Raw genomic sequence first — 21,718 nt, 5'->3', positions numbered from 1 at the left:
GAAGGATAGGTCGTTGGGGGTTGTTATAAAGGGGATTTATGCCTAGAGATAGATGAAGCATATTTATTAAGCCTCACTGTTATGTCAGGTACTGTGTAAATCTGGAGAATACACATAAGGAAAAAGAAAGAAAATACCTGTCCTCAAGAAGCTTATATCCTAATGAGGGGAAAACAACATATAAACCAAAGCTTGGAGGCACCTGCCAGAGTAGAAATGCTTCTGGGAGATATTCACCAATCCGCCAATTTGAGGAAGATGCCACATGATGAGTGAAAAGCCTTTGGGAGGAACTGGAGAGGACATTTTGGGAGTCCTGAGCTGGTCCTTGTTCACTTCAAGTAGAAGATAGAATAGAATAGAATAGGTATTCTCTGAGCTTCTGGCTCTGGGGTTCTGAGAAATGTCTTTGGTGATAATGAACTTGCATTGTCAGTCTAGCTTTACTTTTTATAGGGAACTCCTGGAGTTTATCAAGTAAGGAGATGACGGGTTTGATTATTTCACACCCTATGTAGTGAACTCCAGTGGCTCCCTGTATATAGCCTATGTCTCTCTAGGATAAAATACTTGACTTTCTGTTTGACTTTAAAAGCCCTTGATGATTATAAATAATACCTCACCTACACATGTCCCTCCAGCTTTCTTACATCTTACACCTCACAATGTGGCCAGTGACACTGACCCCTTGGTCATTCCACAAATAAGGTGTTTCCAACTCTGGGCCCTTTTTTTTTTTTTTTTTTAGTGAGGCAATTGGGGTTAAGTGACTTGCCCAGGGTCACACAGCTAGTTAAGTTAAGTTAAGTTAAGTGTCTGAGGCCGGATTTGAACTCAGGTACTCCTGAATCCAAGGCCAGTACTCTATCCACTGCGCCACCTAGCTGCCCCTAACTCTGGGCATTTTCACTGGCTGTCCCTCATGCCTGGGACGTTCTCTCATCCTCTCATCCTCTCCTCTTTGCTCCCTGGCTTCCTTGAGGTGCCAGCTGAAATCTCACCTCCTACAGGAAGCCATTCCTCATCCTCTTACTGCTGGTGCCTTCCCTTCGTTAATTATTTCCAGTTTATCTTCTCTAAAGCTTATCTGTACATAGTTCTTTTCATGTTTCCCCTTTAGCCTGTGAACTCCTTGAGGGCCAATACTGTCTTTTACCTTTCTTTGTACTTGCAAGCTCCCACCCGCCCCCCCCCCCCAATAGTGCTTGGTACATAATAAATGTTTATTAACTGACACCTAATTTTTGACACCTTTCCTTAAAATACCAACCATCCTTATCTTAAGTCCTCTCACAAGGCTCTTGTGAGATTTAAATGAGATTATGTTTGTGAAAATGATATGCAAATGTAAGAGATAATCATAATTATCTTCAAAATAGGTGCTTCTAAAAACCTCTCTCTGTTGAAGCAATGATTTACTTCAGACCCCTGATTCCATCTGTGTGAGGCTTCCCTCTGCTATAAAGTTTAAATTGTAGGTGGTGTTCATGATGTGTGTTTGTGAAAAAAAGTCCATCTTCTTGTGGTGCTGATTTCTCTGATAAAGTGCTCCAGATCGGGTTTGGGTGCCTCTCAGACAGTGGCCCTAGTGTTCATCATGAAGCCTGCATTGAAAGGGTTTCCAACCTGGTAGGAGCTGCCAAAGCCTGGAAGCTCTTGGCGTAGCCTTGGAGAGCCCAGTATTATCCCCACACCCCGAATGAGGCAGTAGCTGTTTGAAGAAAAGTAACAGTTGTCTAAAGCAACGTTTGATTTTAAGTAATGTTTTGTAGCATTGGTCAGTCATTGAAACTGAACATAGAAGGGGCCTTTACAGATGATCTACTCTACCTGACATGTTTTACAGTCAGCAGCACTGTGGGATGTTTAGAGGATATAGACATCCCTGTTGTGTGGTCTGCAGAGGGAAGGTGCAATTAACTGAGTGAGGAGAATAACCATGGCCTCTGATCAATGTAGCTTCTTCACACCTGCCACCTGTAAGTGTGGTGCTTTAAGGCTTATCAGGCTCTCACTTTTATTAGATTACTTTGTAGATCATGACAGCGAGTCTGTGAAGCAGGCGATCTCCAAATAGGATTTCCATTTAATCTTGAGGACTCTGAAGCTTGGAGATATTAAGGAACTTGGATTGGACTAAGACTTCTTGCAGTTCTTAAATTCTAGCAATTCTCAGTGTATCTATTTAGGTGCCTTTTCCCTTCCTTCTGACACTAGACTGTAAGGTCCCAAGTACATGGCTCTTGTCTCATTGATCTTTTTATCTCACCTTCTGCAGTGCATATATTACATATAATAAGTATTTAGTAAACTTTTAAATGGATGAATTAACATATTTGGCTCTTGCTCAGTTTTAGTGACTTTATATTCTTGAATTTTTTCACATTTAAGAGTGACATTTAATTGTACATTATTTATAAAATTTCTTTACTGCTGATAGAAGCATGCTTTGGGATGGGCAGTTTTTAGGGTAAACTAAATGCAAGTATCAGAAATAATAGTGTCAGCTACACATGGTATCTTAAAATACCATTGGGAATTGTGAGCCTTACTGTTAGACATGAAAATAAGCTGACCTATTTTTCCCTAGTCACAAATATGGTTTTTTCGGAACCATCTTCTGTTAGTAAGGCATTTTCAGCCTGGGATAACCTAACATGTCTTCTATAGCTATAATTCAGTTTTCATGTGGGTATGGGTGTATCACTTTGGGCCTGGAATAATTCCTTCAGGCTTCATGTGTGTTATGTTTTTCCAAAAGGACAAGAAAATATTTACTTAATTGTTTGTCAGTGCTCAAAAACTGATTGTTGAAACAGTTACGTAAATTTATCCCCCCCTTAAAAATCAGTGTCGAATTTGTTTTAATGCCAGCAAGTTCAAAGGGAAAACTACACTGTTATTTTCTATCTTGCTTTGATAGAAATCTCAGATTCTAGCAGTAAAATGCTTGCTAGATGTGCTGCAGTGCCTGGGCCCATAAGAGGAGTCCAGTCTTGATTTTGCCTTGGCTCTGAAGTTCCTTAATGGTGGATTTGACTTTGTTTCACTTAGTGAAAGCCATTTATATATTCCGCCAACATTTACAGTGCCCACTGTGTACCTGGCAGTATGACTGGGCCCTGGGGGGAAGATGGATAGACTATGGCCCAGTCCTTTGTTTTTGTTTGTTTGTTTTTATGTGGCCCAATCCTTAAGGCATTTGTAGTGTAATAGGGATGATTAGCCGTGCATATACACACTGGTCAGTAGAAGACAGATTAGCCCAGAAGGGCAGAAGAGAGAATATGAAATGCTCTGAGAGCAGGTGAGGGAGAGAAAGGACTGGAGGGAAGGCTTTGTATAGCATCTGGCTGAGGAGTTGATGTTGACACAGGACAATCATTGGATTCAAAGCTGTAGAAACCTAAGAGATGATTTAGTCCAGCTTCCTCATGTTCTACATGAGCAAACTGAGACTCAGAGATTGTGACTTGCCAGTAGCAAAAGAAACAGAGCCAAGATTTAGAATCCAGGTTTTCCAGCTTAGAAAAAGAGAAGTGATTTAGGGGGTAACTAACCTAAGGTCTGTGAGGGTTGTTGTTTATTGTTGGTTGTTGGTGGTGTGATAACTGACTTTCAGTATTGTTGGTTTCCTTTGAAATCCTATGCATGTAAAAACTTTATTCTGGAAAGGAGTTGATAGGCTTCAGTAGATTACCAGAGGGGTCCACGACAAAGAAAAAGCCAAGAATCCCTGCTCTAACTGAAATTTATCATTTCCTTCTATTAAAAATATGGGCAACAAACCACAAGGGTAATAGCAATAATTGTTACTTCTTCACTAATAGAAATCATGTATATTTTCAGATTATGTTATAATTACCACAGATATCCTGAAAGATCCTTTATACCTATCTATTATTTTGAAATTACTGGTGGGAATTTATATTTATAAATATATTTATATAACTATAAAAAATTACCCACAGGAAACTTATATTACCATATAACACATTTGCCTTTTTAATGTTTTTGTTTGTTTGTTTTGTTTTGTTTTGTTTTTTGCAGGGCAGTGAGGGTTAAGTGACTTGCTCAAGGTCACACAGCTAGTAAGTGTTAAGTGTGGAGGCTGGATTTGAACTCAGGTCCTCCTGAATCCAAGGCCAGTGCTTTATCCACTGCGCCACCTAGCTTCCCCCCTTTTTAATGTTTTGATAGCTATATTTCAGTGTATTTGTTTTCTTTGTAGTCCCATGCATTTTTTTTATGCATTTAAAAACATGATTTGGAGAAGGAGGTGGAGGTCTATAGGCTTCTCTGAACTGCCATGGGTTCCAGGATATAAAAAAGGTTCAGAACTCCTGTTCCAGGGCCTTCGGAACAGTGAGAGTATAGAATAGTTAATTTTGTGAGACATCTGATTAGGTAGCCTCCACAGAGTCAGGCTGAGAAGTTTGTTTGCACTGAAACTGGAGGAAGAGAAATTTCTCACCTGTAAGTTTTATTGGTCTTGTTTTGATCTGAAAGTACCATTAGGATTTTTTCCCCTAAACCCCCCCCCCCCCCCACCTGGATTCCTGACCACTTGGAAGCCGCCGAGGAGAAAGCCTACAGTATAAAGTTTAAGGAAGTTCTTTAGCTGAAAACAGCCCCCCTTATTCATCAGTGGAATTTAGTTTCATCCAGTGACCATCTTGGCTCTGAGATTTCCCTTCTTTGTTCGGAGTTCTGAATGCCTCAGAACAGGAGCAACTCTGTCATGGAGAAAACACGGTCTAGTGCCAATTGTAGTCTCTCTGGTCCTGCTTTCCACTCTGAATTCTTATGGATTCATTGTTACTTGGACTTGAAAACAAATGGAATGCATGGGGGGTGGGGCATGTTTTCCAAACTTGAAATTTGTGTGGCATGAGGGTAAATGCTAAGGAAACAGCTTTTATAGTTTCCTTGATCGAGACTTCAGGACGTCACTCTCTATTTAAGAACCTAAAATTTGTTCTTTAAGCCAGATCACTTCCGAAATGGATTTTCAGATTTTTAGGTTACCCTCCCCCTTTTCCATATTTTAAAGAGTTTTTGTCTTCCCAGGATGCTGTACAGTGGGCCTGTTGGATGATACTGTGTTAGGAGGCTGGATACACATGCCCTTTGCCCAAGAATAGCCCATCTGTTTGCATGAGATTAAGCCTTTCAAGTCCAGCTGGCTAAAAGCTTAAATCAGTCTTTCCAAAGCCCCAGATGACCCATTTCAGAGATTTCCTGTATTCTCTAGCCCTAGTGTACATCCATATTTTTTGCTTCAAGAAAAGTGTACATTTGCAGCAGGAATTGTGCCACTGCAGTCTGGAATCCACTGTGGTTTGGGGATCCAAAGACCTGGCATCAGCTCTTAATTCCATCCTTGCCTCATCTTCTTGTGGCTCCCTAAGACCTCCAGGATCAAATATTAAAAAATCCTATGGATCTTAAAGCCTTTTAGAACTTGACTCCTTCATACATTTTCAGTCTTCTAAGGTTCTTCTGCCGTCCCCATCCTCTAATCCAGTAACACTGGCTTCTGTTTGTTGCTTGACTTTTCACTGGCTGTCCCCCATGCCTGGAATTCTTTCCCTTCTTATCTCTAGTTCCTGGCTTCCCTGACTTCCTTCAAGTCCCAGCTGAAATCGCACCTTCTGCCAGAAGGCTTTCCTAGTCTTTCTTAATGCTAGTGCCTTCCCTCTGAGATTATCTCCACTTTATCCTGTTCATATCTTGTTTGTTTGTAGTTGTTTCATATTGCTTACCCGAGCAGTCTGTATTGGGAGCACCACTTCCAATTTCTGGCCAAACCAGATTAAAGTGTATTTGGGAAATGTTTGTAAAATAAATAAAAATACAATAGAACATAGATAACATTAAAATGTGGTTTTTTAAGTCAATGTTCCATCCACATGGATCCTTATGTAGCTTTCTATTTAGTTTGATAATCAGTTTACCCTTGAGATCAGGGACCTGAGTGTTTCTTAGTGATGTTTTTTGTTTTGTCCTTTGCCCTTTCTTTGGATGGATCTCCAGTACTTAGCACAGTGCCAGTTTGAAAGGAAGGAAACTAGCATTTATTAAGCATCTCTGATGGGCTAGGTAGGCCCCGTACTAAGCTTTGGACAGATTTCATTTTCTTTTTCCATAACCCTGGGAGGTAAATACTATTATCTCTTTCTCTTTCTCTCTCTCTTTTTTTGGTGCCGCAATTGGGGTTAAGTGACTTGCCCAGGGTCACAAAGCTAGTAAGTGTTAAGTGTCTGAGGCCAGATTTGAACTCGGGTCCTCCTGATTCTAGGGCCCGTGCTCTATCCACTGCGCCACCTAGCTGCCCCTATTACCTCTTTTAAAGTTGAGGAAACCGAGCAGATAGAAGTAAAGTGACTTGCCCAGGGCCACCAGCCAGTAAAAACCAGCACTCTATCCACTGCCACCTTGAGCTCCTTGAGAGCATGGACTGCCTGTCTTTTGCTTTTCTTTGTATTCCCAGCACTTAGCCTAGTATCCACATTAATGTGGTTGGCACTTAATAAATGCTTATTGATTCACCAACCAACACATAATAAGTGCTTAATAAATGTTTGTTCACTGGTTGAGACTAGCTATGTGTCCTTGGGCACTTTCCCTTGTCTAGGTGTTGTTGTCCTCATTTGTAAAATGCTGGAGTTTGACAAGGTCCCAAATTTAGAATTGGAGGGACCCTTCAAAGTCATTGTAGCCCAGCCCTCTCATTTTATAAGTTAGGAAACAGACAGCTAGACAGAAAGAGCAGCACAGGGCCATAGAGTCAGCAAGTGGCAGAGCTAGGCTTGAAACCATATTCTTTGACTGTCTTGTTTCTTTAGGTTGTTATTGACTATTATAGTTATTGTAAGGATTGTAATATTGTCTGATATTTTGCCTAGTTATAACACTGAATAATTCTGTGACTGATTTATTGACCCCATGCCCAGCCGATCCATCCCTGGGACAGAGAACTCTGTCCACAAGGGTATGGAGGTATATACTAACTTGGCTTTATTTCCTGCCCACCAAGTATGTTGGCAGAAGAGGGCAAGGTATGACCCTTTTGTACCCACCATCTCCCAGCAGCCCCTGGCCCACCAAGCTTGGCAGCAGCAGTTCACTCAGGAGGTGTTCCAGGCCTGGGAGACCCTCCCTTGCTGGGAAGGGCAAGAGCTCTAGATTTGGAGTCAGGGACACAGGGGTCATTCCTTATCCCTTCAACTCTCTTTTTGGTTTTGGGTAGTTATCCCGCCTCTCTGGGGATTAAAAGAGAGAGAGACTTTGGTCCATTCTAGCTCTGGTTTATGGTCTGTTACGCTCTGACTTTCTAGGTTTCTTCAGCTTCTAAATTCTCAGCAAGTCCTGCTACCAGATTTTACAAGCTTGAGGAGCCCTTTTGAGATACACAGCACCAATCTTCAAATCAAAAAACCACTCACTAGTTATGTGGCTCTGGATGAATTATTAGAAACCTTTGGGGCCCTAGTGACCTCATCTGAAAAATGGCAGGAAGCCTCAGGTTCATCTGATTCCTCCCCATTATTTTACAGACAAGGAAGTTGAGGCCCAGAGAGATAGTGACTCATTTGAGGCCTCCCTCCCAGTTCGGTGACAGCTGGAATTGGAGCCTATATTCTCATATTCCAAATCCAATAATAGAAACATTTGGGTTTACCTTTGTTGCAGGGTTGTTGTGAAGAGACTGCTCTCTTAGAAACTAATAATAATCCAGATATTGCTGTTCTATTATTTTACTATTTTAATTTGTACTACACTAAAAGATACTGTACTCATTGTTAACCAAGAATGCCATATCTTTTCCTTTTGCTAAAGCCCACCATCTAGACATTTGAGGAGGGAGGAGAATTTTTTTTGGGGGGGGGGTTGGAGCAATGAGGATTAAGTGACTTGTCCGGGGTCACACAGCTAGTAAGTGTCAAGTGTCTGAGGCTGGACTTGAACTCAGGTCCTCCTGATAAGTGCTTTATCCACTGCGCCACCTAGCTGCCCCAGGGAGGAGAATTTAGTGGAGGGTGTTGAGTTAGAAGGCAGATCACCAAAGCCCTGCCCTTGTGGGCTTGGCTTTCAGCATTTCTTCCAATAGGCCTTTCCTTCCAGCCAGATAAACTGTCCTCAGAACTTCCCAATCTCCATTCCTGCTATTTCCCTATCTTGGAATGCTCTTCCTTGCTCTCCTGAAACCTCAAAGGGTGGTTGACTCTGTGTTTCAGCTGCAGTAGGAATCCCTTGTCTCAGACCTCTGACACACAGTCTTCTGTCCTCAGGTGGCCAGGAAGTCACTGCTTTCAAGGACAACCCATTCTTCCTTTACCACATCCTTACGATGCTTTAGGCTTCAGGTCCAGTCCCAGCTGCTCTGGGAAGCTCTTCCCTGATCAGCTAAGTCTGAAATATTCTCCCTTGCCTGCCCTCAGAGTGTCATTTGGCTTCATTTATTATCATCTTCTGCTTTGGGGTAGGTGCCTAAGAAGTGTTCAGACTGAAAAAATACTGAAAGATTTATTGAATTTTATATCCTAAAAAAATGTATTTGTACATGGAATGAACTAAGCCTTCAGAAAAGGAGTTTGTGGCCTCAGTATCCTTGTTCTTTAGTGCTTTCATAGAATGATTTGCTCTTTTGAAACATGGAGAGTAAAGTTCATCTAACTCTAGCTTCCTTTTCTAAGCTTGGTGTTAGTGCTCTGCCTGGCACCATGCTCTTCCCCATCCTGAGCCCTTTTCCCTTGTGTCATGGTGTATCATGGCTTCATCTCATTTCACGAAACTTTTATTTAACATCTACCATTTGCCAGGCATTGTATTAGGCACTAGATGAACAAAAGAGAGGAGGTCTTCAGTAACTGCTGGAGAGCAGAGTCTCTATCCTATTTAGCTACTTGTCCTCTGTGACAAACACAGTGCCTTGCTCAGAAGAGGCACTTAATGCTGAATTTAAACCACTTGCAGGTGATAGGAAAATTTAGAGCTATTGGGACCAGGGCCCTTATAGATTACATACTTCAGTCTTCTTATTTGACAGAGGAAAGGAACTGTCCAAGGTCATACACACATACATGCAGACATACATCAAACGGTTGTTAGAGTTATGGTTAGAATTTGGGCCTTCTCACTTCAAACCTGGTAGCAGGGTCTGTAGTCATGGGGCACTGCTGTTCCTGGAACTTTTGAGTTTATTTGCTCCTTAGTGACAGTTGGTCAGTGAGAGGTGGTGGTGGTGGTGGGAATGGTAGGTCCCTTTTCCGCAGGAGTTGTTCCCTTCAACAGAGTAGTCTTGTGGCTTGATAACATTATAAGATACCACTTTGACTTAGCAGCAGCCCATCTCTTGGGTATATAACTTCTACAACTAATTGGCTGAACTTACTAATTTTATTTTTATAAGGTCATAGTATTTAATGACATATTAAACCTTAGAGACCAGCCTTTGAACCAGCTGAGACCTGAATGACTTACCTATGGTCACCCAGGAATAACAGAATCAGGATTCAGCTCCAGGTTTTCTGACTCTCATTCTTAGGAAGCTCTTATCTTCTGACCTGACAATAGGAGGCAATCTCTATTTGTCGCACTCTGCCTTGGGAAAGAGCTCCTTATGGGCACCCCAGAGGAACCTGTTCATATTGAGCCTTAGCACTCCAGTGATGAACTTGTGCCCTCGGTTGGTGTCTCAAAGCCTCCTGGGCAGTGACCACCCTATTTCCTTCTCTTACTGTGTACATCACCATGCATCTCCTAATTCTGTGGATTACTTTGGTTTGTAAGAAAGCATCCTGATAGTTCTACTAAATATTTTTGTTACTTTTTGTTATTCTATATGCATAGATTTACTTCTGAACACCAGCTCTAAATTGTTTCCCAGTAGAAGTAGCTCTGTAAAAGTGAGAATTATAAAGCACACTTTTGAAAGGCTGCTTACTCTATGTGACCCCATCTCAAAGGTGTAGAGGCTGGTGAGTGATCCCACCAGATAATGATTTAGGCATTTGAGACTTCCCACCAGTCACAGGGCCTCCAATCATATCTGAGATATACTCATGTGCTTCTTGCTTTTTGGTGGTCTTTTAACCGCTTGATGTTGGCACTTGATTCCTTGATTTTGGAGGGGGGGTGAGGCAATTGGGGTTAAGTGACTTGCCCGGGGTCACACAGCTAGTAAGTGGCAAGTGTCTGAGGCTGGATTTGAACTCAAGTCCTCCTGACTCCAGGGCCAGTGCTCTATCCACTGCACCACCTAGCTGCCCCTTGATGTTAGCAATTGATCAAACATCTGGGTGAGTTGTCTCTGAGACCTCAGAAGCAGTGGAGTCCTTCACCTACATCATACAGAGGCAGAAACGGAAGCCCAGGGAGGTATAGCTCACCTAAGATCCCACAGTGTATCACTAAGGGGCAGAGCCCTGGTTTATCAGATTCCAGTCCCATGCCTTCCCACCACACCACCCAGTGCCACTCACTCTTCAGATTCCCCAGGACAGTGCTCTTGTGGGATTCACCAGAGCTACAAGGATTATAACTTATTCTGGTTCGTGTCCACATGTCTTGGGCACAAACAGGAAGATGAGCAAGAATTATGAGAGGCCGGCTCCTCCTAGCTGCTTGGGCTCAGTAAGCTGTCCCAAGGGCTCCTTATGGGAACGGGGATTCATGTTTGTGTCCATTCCACAGTTTAGATAAGCCCTCATAGCCCTGAGAGGCCAGTAAGAGGAGCAGCACCAATTTAGATCCCTCTCACGTGCTCAGCATATTCAAATAGACCTGTATAGGCTCAGTGATCAGGAAGCTTTTCCCAGGGACACGGACTCTAGCCCACCCACACCTGCTAATCCCCAGCGAGTCTCCTCTTACTTCTTGAGTTCTCTTTCCTGGAGAGGACCATCCACTCCTTTCCTCACTCCCTGCTCTTACCACTTGGATGACCGGCTTATCTTTTCTTCCTGTCAGACATTTGCTTGAGGACATCGTTTAGTACTTGGTTTTTTTGGTGGGACCATGAGGGTTAAGTGACTTGCCCGGCACACGGCTAGTAAGTAGCAAATGTCTGAGGCTGGACTTGAACTCAGGTCCTCCTGAATCCAGGGCCAGTGCTTTCTCCACTGAGCCACCTAGCTGCCCAGAGGACATCGTTTACTAATGGAGAAGTTGTAGCATATAGCCAAGGAGGGATTCTGAAGAACAGGCAAAACTATGATAATTATTCTAGAAATATTGTATATCAGAGAGATGTGAAAAAATTCAAAGATGGTGGGGAGTTCATTTCAGCCTGAGGACAGGGAATCAGTGAAGTTTTCTTAGAGGAGTTAAAAATGGCTTAGGAAGTCAATAGGCCCAAGAGGGTTTGTGTGTTGGGAGGAGGGGGGCGGTAGTGTAGGGAAGCAACATGGGATGAAGACCACAGAAAATAGGAGGGGGCAGTGTTGGAGAAACAGTAATAGTCTAGTTCATCTCTGGACCTTGGGGAATAAGGTAAGATGAGATTGGACAGTTAAACTGGTGCCTAATTGTGCAGAGGCTTGAATGTCGGAGTTTACATTTTCTTTTGAGGGAAAGGTAGTGAGTTACCAAGGGCAGCTAGGTGGAGCCATAGTGCACAGGGCATCTGGCCTGGAGTCAGGAGGGCTCATCTTCTTGAGTTCAAATCTGGCCTCAGACACTTCTTAGCTGTGTGACCCTGGGCAGGTTTCTTATCCCTGTTTGCCTCTGTTTCCTCATCTGTAAAATGAGCTGGAGAAGGAAATGGCCAACCACTCTAGTGTCTCTGCCAAGAAAACCCCAAATGGGGTCACAAAGAATCGAATGTGACTGAAACATCCAAACAACAACAAAGAGGGACTTAGCAAAGGAATACAAGTGAAAACAACACTGAAAGGCAGCCACACTTGATCAGTGACACTGACCAGTCTTGTTGCAGGAGAATAGACAGCAAATGTACTTTCCTTCTCTCTGGGGAAGTGGGGGCATGTTGGTGTGGATTTGGGCATTTATTGTCAGACAAAGTTACCCAGTCATTTGATTCAGCCTTCACTGTTTGTTTAAAAAAGAAGGTTCAGTAATAGAGGATGTGTATTTCTCAATTGGGTTTGCTTAAACTGTATGTTACAGGGAGAGTTCAGCTAGAAGAGTGTGTTAGGAAGTGACTGATGGATGTACAAAGAAAAGGCATCAGGGCAGCTAGGTGGCGCAGTGGATAGAGCACTGGCCCTGGATTCAGGAGGACCCGAGTTCAAATTTGACCTCAGACACTTAACACTTACTAGCTGTGTGACTGGGCAAGTCACTTAACCCCAACTGCCTCACAAAAAACCAAACCAAAACAAAGAAAAGAAATCAATAAAACTTAAAAATAAAAATGTTGATAGTAAGAATCAATTCACTGAGAGTAGTAGATCAACAGGCATTTATTAAATGTCTAACATGTGCCAGGAACTACTAGTCACTAGGGATAGAAATACGACATTGAGCAGTCTCTACTTTCAGAGTGCTCACATTCTCCTAGGAAAATACTTACTACATAGTCACAGATCACTATATACTGGGTATCAAAAGAAACTAAAATGGACCTGCAGTCTCATCTTTTTTGATGTTTGCTCCAGTGTGTAATATCACAACCCATTTGTGCCTGCCTATCCTTTGTGACTCTTTCCTGTGTTTTCCTATCTGTGTGATTCCTAGCTCCCTTGATCTCCTTTTTCACCACTCTGCTACTAACATTGCAGAAACATAAGAGGATTGAGGACCATTTTGTATTTTCCTTTGTTTCATGGGTTGTCATGGCCAAAGAATTTTTAAAAATCACTTAACCTCTTGGCCCTTTGGTTCTTTCTATGTAAAATGATATAGACTAGTGATCTCTGAAGGCCCTTATAATTCTAGATCTACCATCCTATGTCATTTAAGCGCTCTGGTCCTCAGTTTCCAACTTTGTAAAATGAGAGGGTTGGACTAGATGGCCTTTGAGGTCACCTCCAACTCTAAATGAAGGATTTTATAAATTCATTGACTGGCCAACCTACTGTTAATCAACCTCTCATACTTAGGTAGGATGGTCCTTGGAAAATAATTCGACCAGCAGTGCTTTAATGTACCAGTTTCCCCACAGTCCCTTCATCATGTTTCATTTTCTTCTTTTGTTGACTTTGCCATTCTCATGAGTGTGAAATAGAACCTCAGAATTTGCATTTCTCTAATTATTCTCGATTTGGAATATTTTTTCACATGGCAATACATAGCTTCAGTTTCTTCCTTAGAAAACTGCCTATTCGTAACCCTTTCACCATTTATTAATTGGCAGATGGCTCTTGTTCATATACATTTGAATCAGTTCTTTATGTATCTTGAAAATAAAATCTTTATCAGAGAAACTTGCTGCAAGGTTATTTTTTCCCCTAGCTAACTGTTTTATGTGCTTTTCAAAATAAGAAAAAGCATTAATCAGTCAACAGATGGATTCATTTCAGGCAATGCATTTAGTTCCAATCTAGAATATGTATCTCACTGAAGGAATTAAAAAATAAGTCACGTTTTTTCCCCTTAAGATAACTGTGAGGAGCATATGTTCTTGGTTCTAGTTGATAAATGAGAAATTGAGTCATCAAGAAGTTAAGATTTGCTAGAGACACACAGTAACTAGTCGGGGTGCATCTGGTACCACTACTCTGCATTTCATGACTAAGGTCAAGTTAGAGACCTTGAAAATCACCTATATCATTTAGGGGCTAATTTTAGTGAGAATCATTCACATTCCTTTAAAATTTGTGGGGCATTTTCCCCTCACACTTTCATAAATATTATTTCCATTTTATAGGTGAGGAAATTGAGCAATAGAGCAGAGGTGTCAAACTCATGCTGTAGTCCAAACCAGATTAAAATGTGATTGGGAAATATTTTAACAAATCTAAAAATACAATACAGCATAGACGATGTTAGTTTGTTACTTTCTAAGTCAATATGTTGTCTCAGAGATCGCTTTCTATTTGAATTTGACTCCACTTCCATAGTTGTGCATAACTTATTTGGTCCAAAGTGTTTCCAGTTTTGTTTCCCCATCGAAGAGCATTGTGTTGTACACAATTTCCCAACTTGAGAAAGGATTCTGTTACTCTGGCAATCAGGATTCCTTTTGATGCCCCAGACCATAATCCTAGTTGAGACTTGAATGAGTTGTTTCAAATAAAACAGAGGGTTTTTTTCCTCCTTGGAGAATCTTTGAGCTGGGAGGAATCTCCAAGGTTGTTATCCAGCCCAAACTCTACCTAAAGTGCAAATCCCTTCTCTTAAGTAGTTATCCAGCCTTTAATTGAACTTTTGTAGCACTGAGGAAACCCTTTTTGGACAACTCTAATTGTTAGGCCTTTCACTATTGTTAGTCAGTATCTGCCTCCTTTTAACTTTTCCCCATTTGTCTTATTTCTGCCCTAGGCTGAAGCAGAATGCCCCATCAGCAAACAAAAATATATTAAGTGCTTACCATGTGCCATTGCATTAAGCTCTTGGGATAAAAAGAAAAAGCAAAAATGGTCTTTGCCTGTAAGAAACTCACATTCTAACAGAGAAGACAACAGATATAGAAATCCGTCTATAAAACTTGAATATAAAGAGTAAGGCACCAGCAACTGTGGGGACTTTGAAAGGCCTTCTGGGAGAGGTGGCATTGGACTGGAGTCTTAAAGGAGACCAGAGTTTGTATTAGATGAGGAAGGGGAGCTTTCCAGCACAAAGACACATTGACAGGAGGTACGTTGTTTTGAGCGGTGAGTGGCAAGTTGGCCAATGGGGCCAAACCATAGAGTATATGAAAGGGAGTAATGTGTCAAAAGATTAGCGAGGTAGGAAGAGACTGTTTGCTTTTCTCTCTCTCTTTTTTTAACCTGCAGCCTAAGGCCTTTTTTCCATTGTGATACCTCTACAGATAACTGAAGACAGCCATCCTGTATCCAACAGTTGGTTCTCTTCATCATACCCCCTCTCTCAAGGCTAAACGGGTTCCTTCCACTTACTCTCTTGTTACATAGTTTTGAGTTTCCTCACCATTTGGGTTGATTTCCCCTGAACATATTTCTGATTGGTGTGTTGCCCTACCCCTGTCCCTGCTCCCAGCAGTAATTAGACACATTTTTGCTCAGAAAAGAGGACTTAGTATAGTGGTTAGGACACTGGGTTATAGGTTAGGCTTCCCGTTCATGTGATCAGTGACAAGTCGCTTTTTGAGCCTCAGCTTCCTTAGCTGTAAAAGGGATATATCCTGTTGTTTGCATTACCTGCACTTTGTAAGCCGTGTGAACTGTGGGTTTTGCAAACCATAAAGTATAATATAAATGAGTGATGATGTTGAGGATGTCTGACCAGAGCAAGACTGTGGCATGATCATCTCCTTTATTCTAGACATTCCTGCTAATCATGTAGCTGAAGATTGTTTTAGACTTTTTGGCTGCCTAATTATGTGTTGGTGTGCTTAGTTTTAGCCCAGTTGACATTTAAAAAAATTTTAGTGGATTTAAAAAAATGTACTTCCAGTGATCACACACATTTCTTGCTTATTTTCCATTTAACATGAAGGGAGGGGCTAAACTTTTCATCTCTTTTCCATGTCTGTTCCATTTTTCCTGCTGAGGGAGGAATCCTCTTAATGCTGCTTTAGGTCCTTATGAGGTGATTACTTGCATCCGTTGAGTTCCCCCCTTGACTAGTTTAATGACCTCTTTCTGGCCTTTGTCTAGCCCAGTTGTATTTCTGTACAGAGTTGGCCTCCATGACCTTTTAGGAAGCAGCATCTCTGATGGCATTGCTTAGGGTGGATAGCAATGATCTCAGGCTGTGCCCAGGTACCATTGTCAGATAAGATAATGAAATTGGATAGACCATTTGGTTTCTTCAGCAGGGTTTTTCTTAATATTTCCATTGATAACAAAATTGTAAAAATGCTGGGCTTTTATAACATGTAAACTTGCTTTGAAAGATAATAACTTTTGTTTGCCATGGTAATTTCCAGAGATAGTGAATTTGGCTGTTAATAATCAGCTAGGTGGTACAGTGGATAAAGCACTGGCCCTGGATTCAGGAGTACCTGAGTTCAAATCCAGCCTCAGACACTTGACACTAGCTGTGTGACCCTGGGCAAGTCACTTAACCCCAATTGCCTCACTTAAAAAATTTTTTTTTAAAAAATCAGCTGTTGAAAAAAGGGGGAAAAAATAATCAACTGTTAATTATTCTACAGTTCTTGAATTATAAACTCTGAATTGGATAGAACTTTAAAGTCATGTAATCTAGGTCCTGTAGCCCCCTTGACCAAGTAGTCATGCAGTCTTTTTTTTTTTTTTTGGCGGGGCAATGGGGGTTAAGTGACTTGCCCAGGGTCACACAGCTACTAAGTGTCAAGTGTCTCAGGCTGAATTTGAACTCAGGTCCTCCTGAATCCAGGGCCAGTGCTCTATCCACTGCACCACCTAGCTGCCCCCTCATGCAGTCTTTATATGAACACTTCGAGTAAAATCTGCATCCCTGTATTTTTCATCTGTTGACTTTAGTGTCACCTGATATGCAAAGGAATTAGCATGGCAACAGAAAAGACTACTTGGTTTAGAGTCAAAACAGGGGCTCACATTTTAGCTTTGTTTTTACTTCTTTGACCTTGGGTAAGGTGCTTCAGGTTTTGTGGGCCTCGGTCTTTTCTAATGTAAAATAAAGGGATTGGACTAAACAAGGGTTTCTTAACCCTTTTGGAGACTCATGAACTCCTTGGGCAGTCTGGTGAAGCCTCTGTACTCCTTAGAATATTTAAATACATAAAACATAACAAATAGAATCACAAGTTATATTGAAATACAGCCATCGAAATATATATATATATATATTTTTTTAATGTTCACAGACTCTAGGATGTAAGGATTCCTGGACTAGACTATCTCTTTTGTCCCCCTTGGCTTTAAATTCTTTAATCCTAAGGAGAGCAAGATACTATGTCAGATGCTGGGGACACCAACAGAAGGAAAGATATTTGAAGACAGCAGTCATCTTTCCCCATGTCTTTCCTTCTCTTGATTATGTGACCATCATTCTTTCAACCAGTTCTCATTGACGTGCTTTTTAGGCCCTTCCCCACCCTGGTTGCATTTCTGTGGACCTACTCCTCCCAGGTTGTCAGTGTTCCTCCTAAGAATGTGATCTCTAGAACTGGTCACAATACTTGAGATATCATCTTACCTGGGCAGAATGTCTAAATAAGGTGCAGTAGATATGATAAGAAGATCACTGGGCATTGGCAGCCAAAGCACATATGTCCATATTCTGATTTTATAAAGAAATCAAGTGTCATTTTATAACTGTACTTTGACTTCAGAATTCTCATGCCAGCTGTCTGTCTGTTTTTTACTCTGCAGGGAATGCTGGCTATTGAGTGATAAGAAACTTTTGCTGGTACAGAAGCACTATGAGAACAGTCTCTTCTCCTGCTGGGGCAGTTTGCCTGCGTTGGTAACAACTGCCCTTCCCTTGGCCAGTGGAGAGGCTGTACGGGACACTGGAAGACACGAATCATCTCGGAAGTGGCTGACCCTGGCAGGATGTGTCGACGATGATGATGGCAAGGAAGCAAGATGTCCGCATTCCCACCTACAACATCAGTGTGGTGGGATTGTCGGGGACAGAGAAGGAGAAGGGACAGTGTGGCATTGGGAAGTCTTGCCTGTGCAATCGTTTTGTTCGCCCCAGTGCTGATGAATTTCACTTGGACCATACCTCTGTCCTCAGCACCAGTGACTTTGGTGGGAGGGTTGTCAATAATGACCACTTCTTGTACTGGGGAGAAGTGGGGCGCTCCCTGGAGGACTGTGTGGAATGTAAGATTCACATTGTGGAGCAGACGGAATTTATTGATGACCAGACTTTCCAGCCTCACCGGAGCACCGCCCTGCAGCCTTACATCAAGAGAGCTGCAGCCACCAAGCTTGCGTCAGCAGAGAAGCTCATGTATTTTTGCACTGACCAGCTGGGGCTGGAACAGGACTTTGAACAGAAACAAATGCCAGAAGGAAAGCTGCTGATCGATGGCTTTCTTCTCTGCATCGATGTGAGTAGGGGCATGAACAGGAACTTTGATGATCAGCTCAAGTTTGTTTCAAATCTTTACAATCAACTTGCCAAGACAAAAAAGCCTATAGTGGTGGTTCTGACCAAGTGTGATGAGGGAGTGGAGCGGTACATTCGAGATGCACATACTTTTGCCTTAAGCAAAAAGAATCTCCAGGTTGTGGAGACTTCAGCTCGATCTAATGTGAATGTGGACCTGGCTTTTAGCACTTTAGTGCAGCTCATTGATAAAAGTCGGGGGAAGATGAAGATCATCCCTTACTTTGAGGCTCTGAAGCAGCAGAGCCAACAAATAGCAACTGCGAAGGACAAGTATGAGTGGCTGGTGAGCCGCATCGTGAAGAGCCACAATGAGAACTGGCCGGGTGTCAGCCGGAAGATGCAGGCTTCTCCCGAGTACCAGGACTATGTCTACCTCGAGGGCACGCAGAAAGCCAAGAAGCTCTTCCTGCAACACACGCACCGGCTCAAGCACGAGCACATTGAGCGACGCAGGAAGCTGTATCTCGCAGCTCTCCCGCTGGCCTTTGAAGCTCTCATCCCCAACCTTGATGAGATTGACCACTTGAGTTGCATCAAAGCCGAAAAACTATTGGAAACCAAGCCAGAATTCCTAAAGTGGTTTGTTGTGCTTGAAGAAACACCTTGGGATGCCACCAGCCACATTGACAACATGGAAAATGAACGGATACCTTTTGATTTAATGGAGACTCTACCTGCTGAGCAGCTATATGAGGCCCATTTAGAGAAGCTGAGGAACGAGAGGAAAAGAGCTGAGATGCGAAGGGCTTTCAAAGAAAACCTAGAGACGTCTCCTTTCATAACTCCTGGGAAGCCTTGGGAAGAGGCTCGTAGTTTTATCATGAATGAAGACTTTTACCTGTGGCTGGAAGAATCTGTATATATGGATATCTATAGCAAACACCAAAAACAGATTATAGACAAAGCCAAGGAAGAATTTCAGGAACTACTTCTAGAATATTCTGAGTTGTTCTATGAACTAGAACTTGATGCTAAACCTAGTAAGGAAAAGATGGGTGTCATTCAAGACGTATTGGGTGAAGAGCAGCGATTTAAAGCCTTGCAGAAACTACAAGCAGAACGGGATGCTCTCATTTTAAAGCATATTCATTTTGTGTACCACCCAACCAAGGAGACTTGTCCCAGCTGCCCAATGTGTGTAGACTCCAAAATTGAGCACTTGGTTAGTTCTCGATTCATCAGACCTTCTGATCGCAATCAGAAAAACTCACTTTCTGACCCTAACATAGATCGGATCAATCTGGTTATTCTTGGCAAGGATGGTCTTGCTAGAGAACTGGCGAATGAGATTCGAGCTCTTTGTACAAATGACGACAAGTATGTGATAGATGGCAAAATGTATGAACTTTCTCTGAGGCCAATAGAGGGTAATGTCCGACTTCCTGTAAATTCCTTCCAGACACCAACCTTTCAGCCCCATGGTTGTCTCTGCCTTTACAATTCAAAGGAGTCTCTCTCTTACGTTGTAGAAAGTATTGAAAAAAGTAGAGAGTCAACCCTTGGCCGTAGGGACAATCATTTGGCTCATCTTCCCCTGACACTAATCTTAGTTAACAAGCGAGGTGACACTAGTGGTGAAACACTGCATAGCTTAATACAGCAAGGCCAGCAGATTGCCAGCAAGCTGCAGTGTGTCTTTCTGGATCCAGCTTCTGCTGGCATTGGTTATGGGCGCAACATCAATGAGAAGCAAATCAGTCAAGTTTTGAAAGGACTTTTGGACTCAAAGCGTAACTTAAACCTTGTCAGTTCAACTGCTAGCATCAAAGATTTGGCTGACATTGATCTGCGGATTGTAATGTGTCTAATGTGTGGAGATCCATTTAATACAGATGACATCCTTTTTCCTGTTCTCCAATCCCAAACGTGTAAGCCTTCTCAGGGCGGCAGCAACAACTCAGTTTTACTTGAATTACCAATAATAGGACCCCACAAAAAGCGCATCGAATTGTCGATTCTTTCATACCATTCCTCATTTAGCATTAGGAAAAGCCGATTGGTTCATGGGTACATAGTTTTTTATTCAGCCAAACGGAAGGCCTCTTTGGCTATGTTACGTGCCTTTCTTTGTGAAGTGCAGGACATCATTCCCATTCAGCTCGTAGCTCTCACTGACTGTACAGCTGATGTTCTGGACAATGACTTAAGCCGGGAACAATTGACTGAAGGAGAGGAGATAGCCCAAGAAATTGACGGAAAGTTCACAAACATCACCTGTAGCCAGCCTCAGCATAAACTGGAGATCTTTCATCCATTCTTCAAAGATGTGGTAGAGAAGAAGAACATCATTGAGGCCACCCATATGTATGATAATGTTGCCGAGGCCTGTAGTACTACCGAGGAAGTCTTTAACTCCCCTCGGGCCGGCTCCCCTCTCTGCAACTCGAATCTTCCTGACTCTGAAGAAGACATTGAACCCCCATCCTATAGCCTCTTCCGAGAAGATACATCCTTGCCCTCCTTGTCCAAAGATCATTCTAAGCTTTCCATGGAGCTAGAGGGGAATGATGGTCTGTCTTTCTTAATGAGTATTGAGAGTAAGCTCAACAACAAAGTACCTCCACCAGTGAAACCAAAGCCTCCTGTCCATTTTGAAATCAAAGGGGATCTGTCTTATCTGGACCAAGGGCATAAGGATGCCCAGAGGAAGTCAGTGTCTTCTAGCAGCTGGCTCCCTCCTGATGGGTTTGATCCTTCAGATTATGCAGAGCCAATGGACGCTGTGGTCAAGCCACGGAATGAGGAGGAAAATATCTACTCTGTGCCACATGACAGCACCCAAGGCAAAATCATCACCATCCGGAACATCAACAAAGCCCAGTCCAATGGGAGTGCCAATGGCTCTGACAGCGAAATGGACACCAGTTCTTTGGAGCGAGGGCGCAAAGTGTCTGCGGTGAGCAAACCCGTATTGTACAGGACACGGTGTACACGCCTAGGGCGCTTTGCCAGCTACAGGACCAGCTTCAGTGTGGGGAGTGATGATGAGCTAGGGCCCATTCGGAAGAAAGAGGAGGAGCAGGCCTCCCAAGGATATAAAGGGGACAATTCTGTGATCCCTTATGAAACAGATGAAGACCCAAGGAGACGGAACATTCTGCGCAGTCTCCGAAGGAACACCAAGGTAATGTGTTCAGCTTTGGTGTGAGTGGGGCAGCGGGCCAGATTAGAGTGGAATTTACTTTAGGATGAATCACGTTGCCTCGAACAAAACCTTTCACATGATAGGACTTTGGTCAGCATTAATTGAATGAGTCTGTTTCCTGAAGGCCAGAAACCATTTCTTATCTAACCCTGGTACCTTCCTCAACCCTGCCCTTGGACTCTCCATAGAGAAGGGCCATGCAAAGATTTGTTGGATGAAATGGAATGATTATTCCTAGGGAACAGACGCTCAATAGGGTAGACATTTCTGGTTGAATATTTGCTCATTTGTTACATCCTAGAATCCTGGGCCCTCTTCTTTTCTCCCTCTACATGACTTGACTTGGGGATTCTCATCAGCCTCTGTGGATTTAATTTCCATCTGTATTAAATCTGTCTATTTTGCCTCAAACTC

General features: G+C 42.6%; 1 protein-coding gene across 1 annotated transcript in view; it reads left to right on the top strand.

Moving 5' to 3' along the window:
- ARHGAP35 (Rho GTPase activating protein 35) overlaps positions 1-21,718 on the top strand; it is a 161,650-nt gene that overhangs the window by 55,629 nt on the left and 84,303 nt on the right. The window contains exon 2 of the mRNA XM_043996277.1: positions 17,409-21,283. Coding sequence (XP_043852212.1) covers positions 17,603-21,283 — 3,681 coding nt within the window. The 5' untranslated portion in view covers positions 17,409-17,602. The remainder of the gene's footprint in view (positions 1-17,408; positions 21,284-21,718) is intronic.

Source organism: Dromiciops gliroides, chromosome 3, assembly GCF_019393635.1.
Source record: "Dromiciops gliroides isolate mDroGli1 chromosome 3, mDroGli1.pri, whole genome shotgun sequence".
NCBI lineage: Eukaryota > Metazoa > Chordata > Mammalia > Microbiotheria > Microbiotheriidae > Dromiciops > Dromiciops gliroides.
This window is presented reverse-complemented; position numbering and strand designations above follow the sequence as displayed.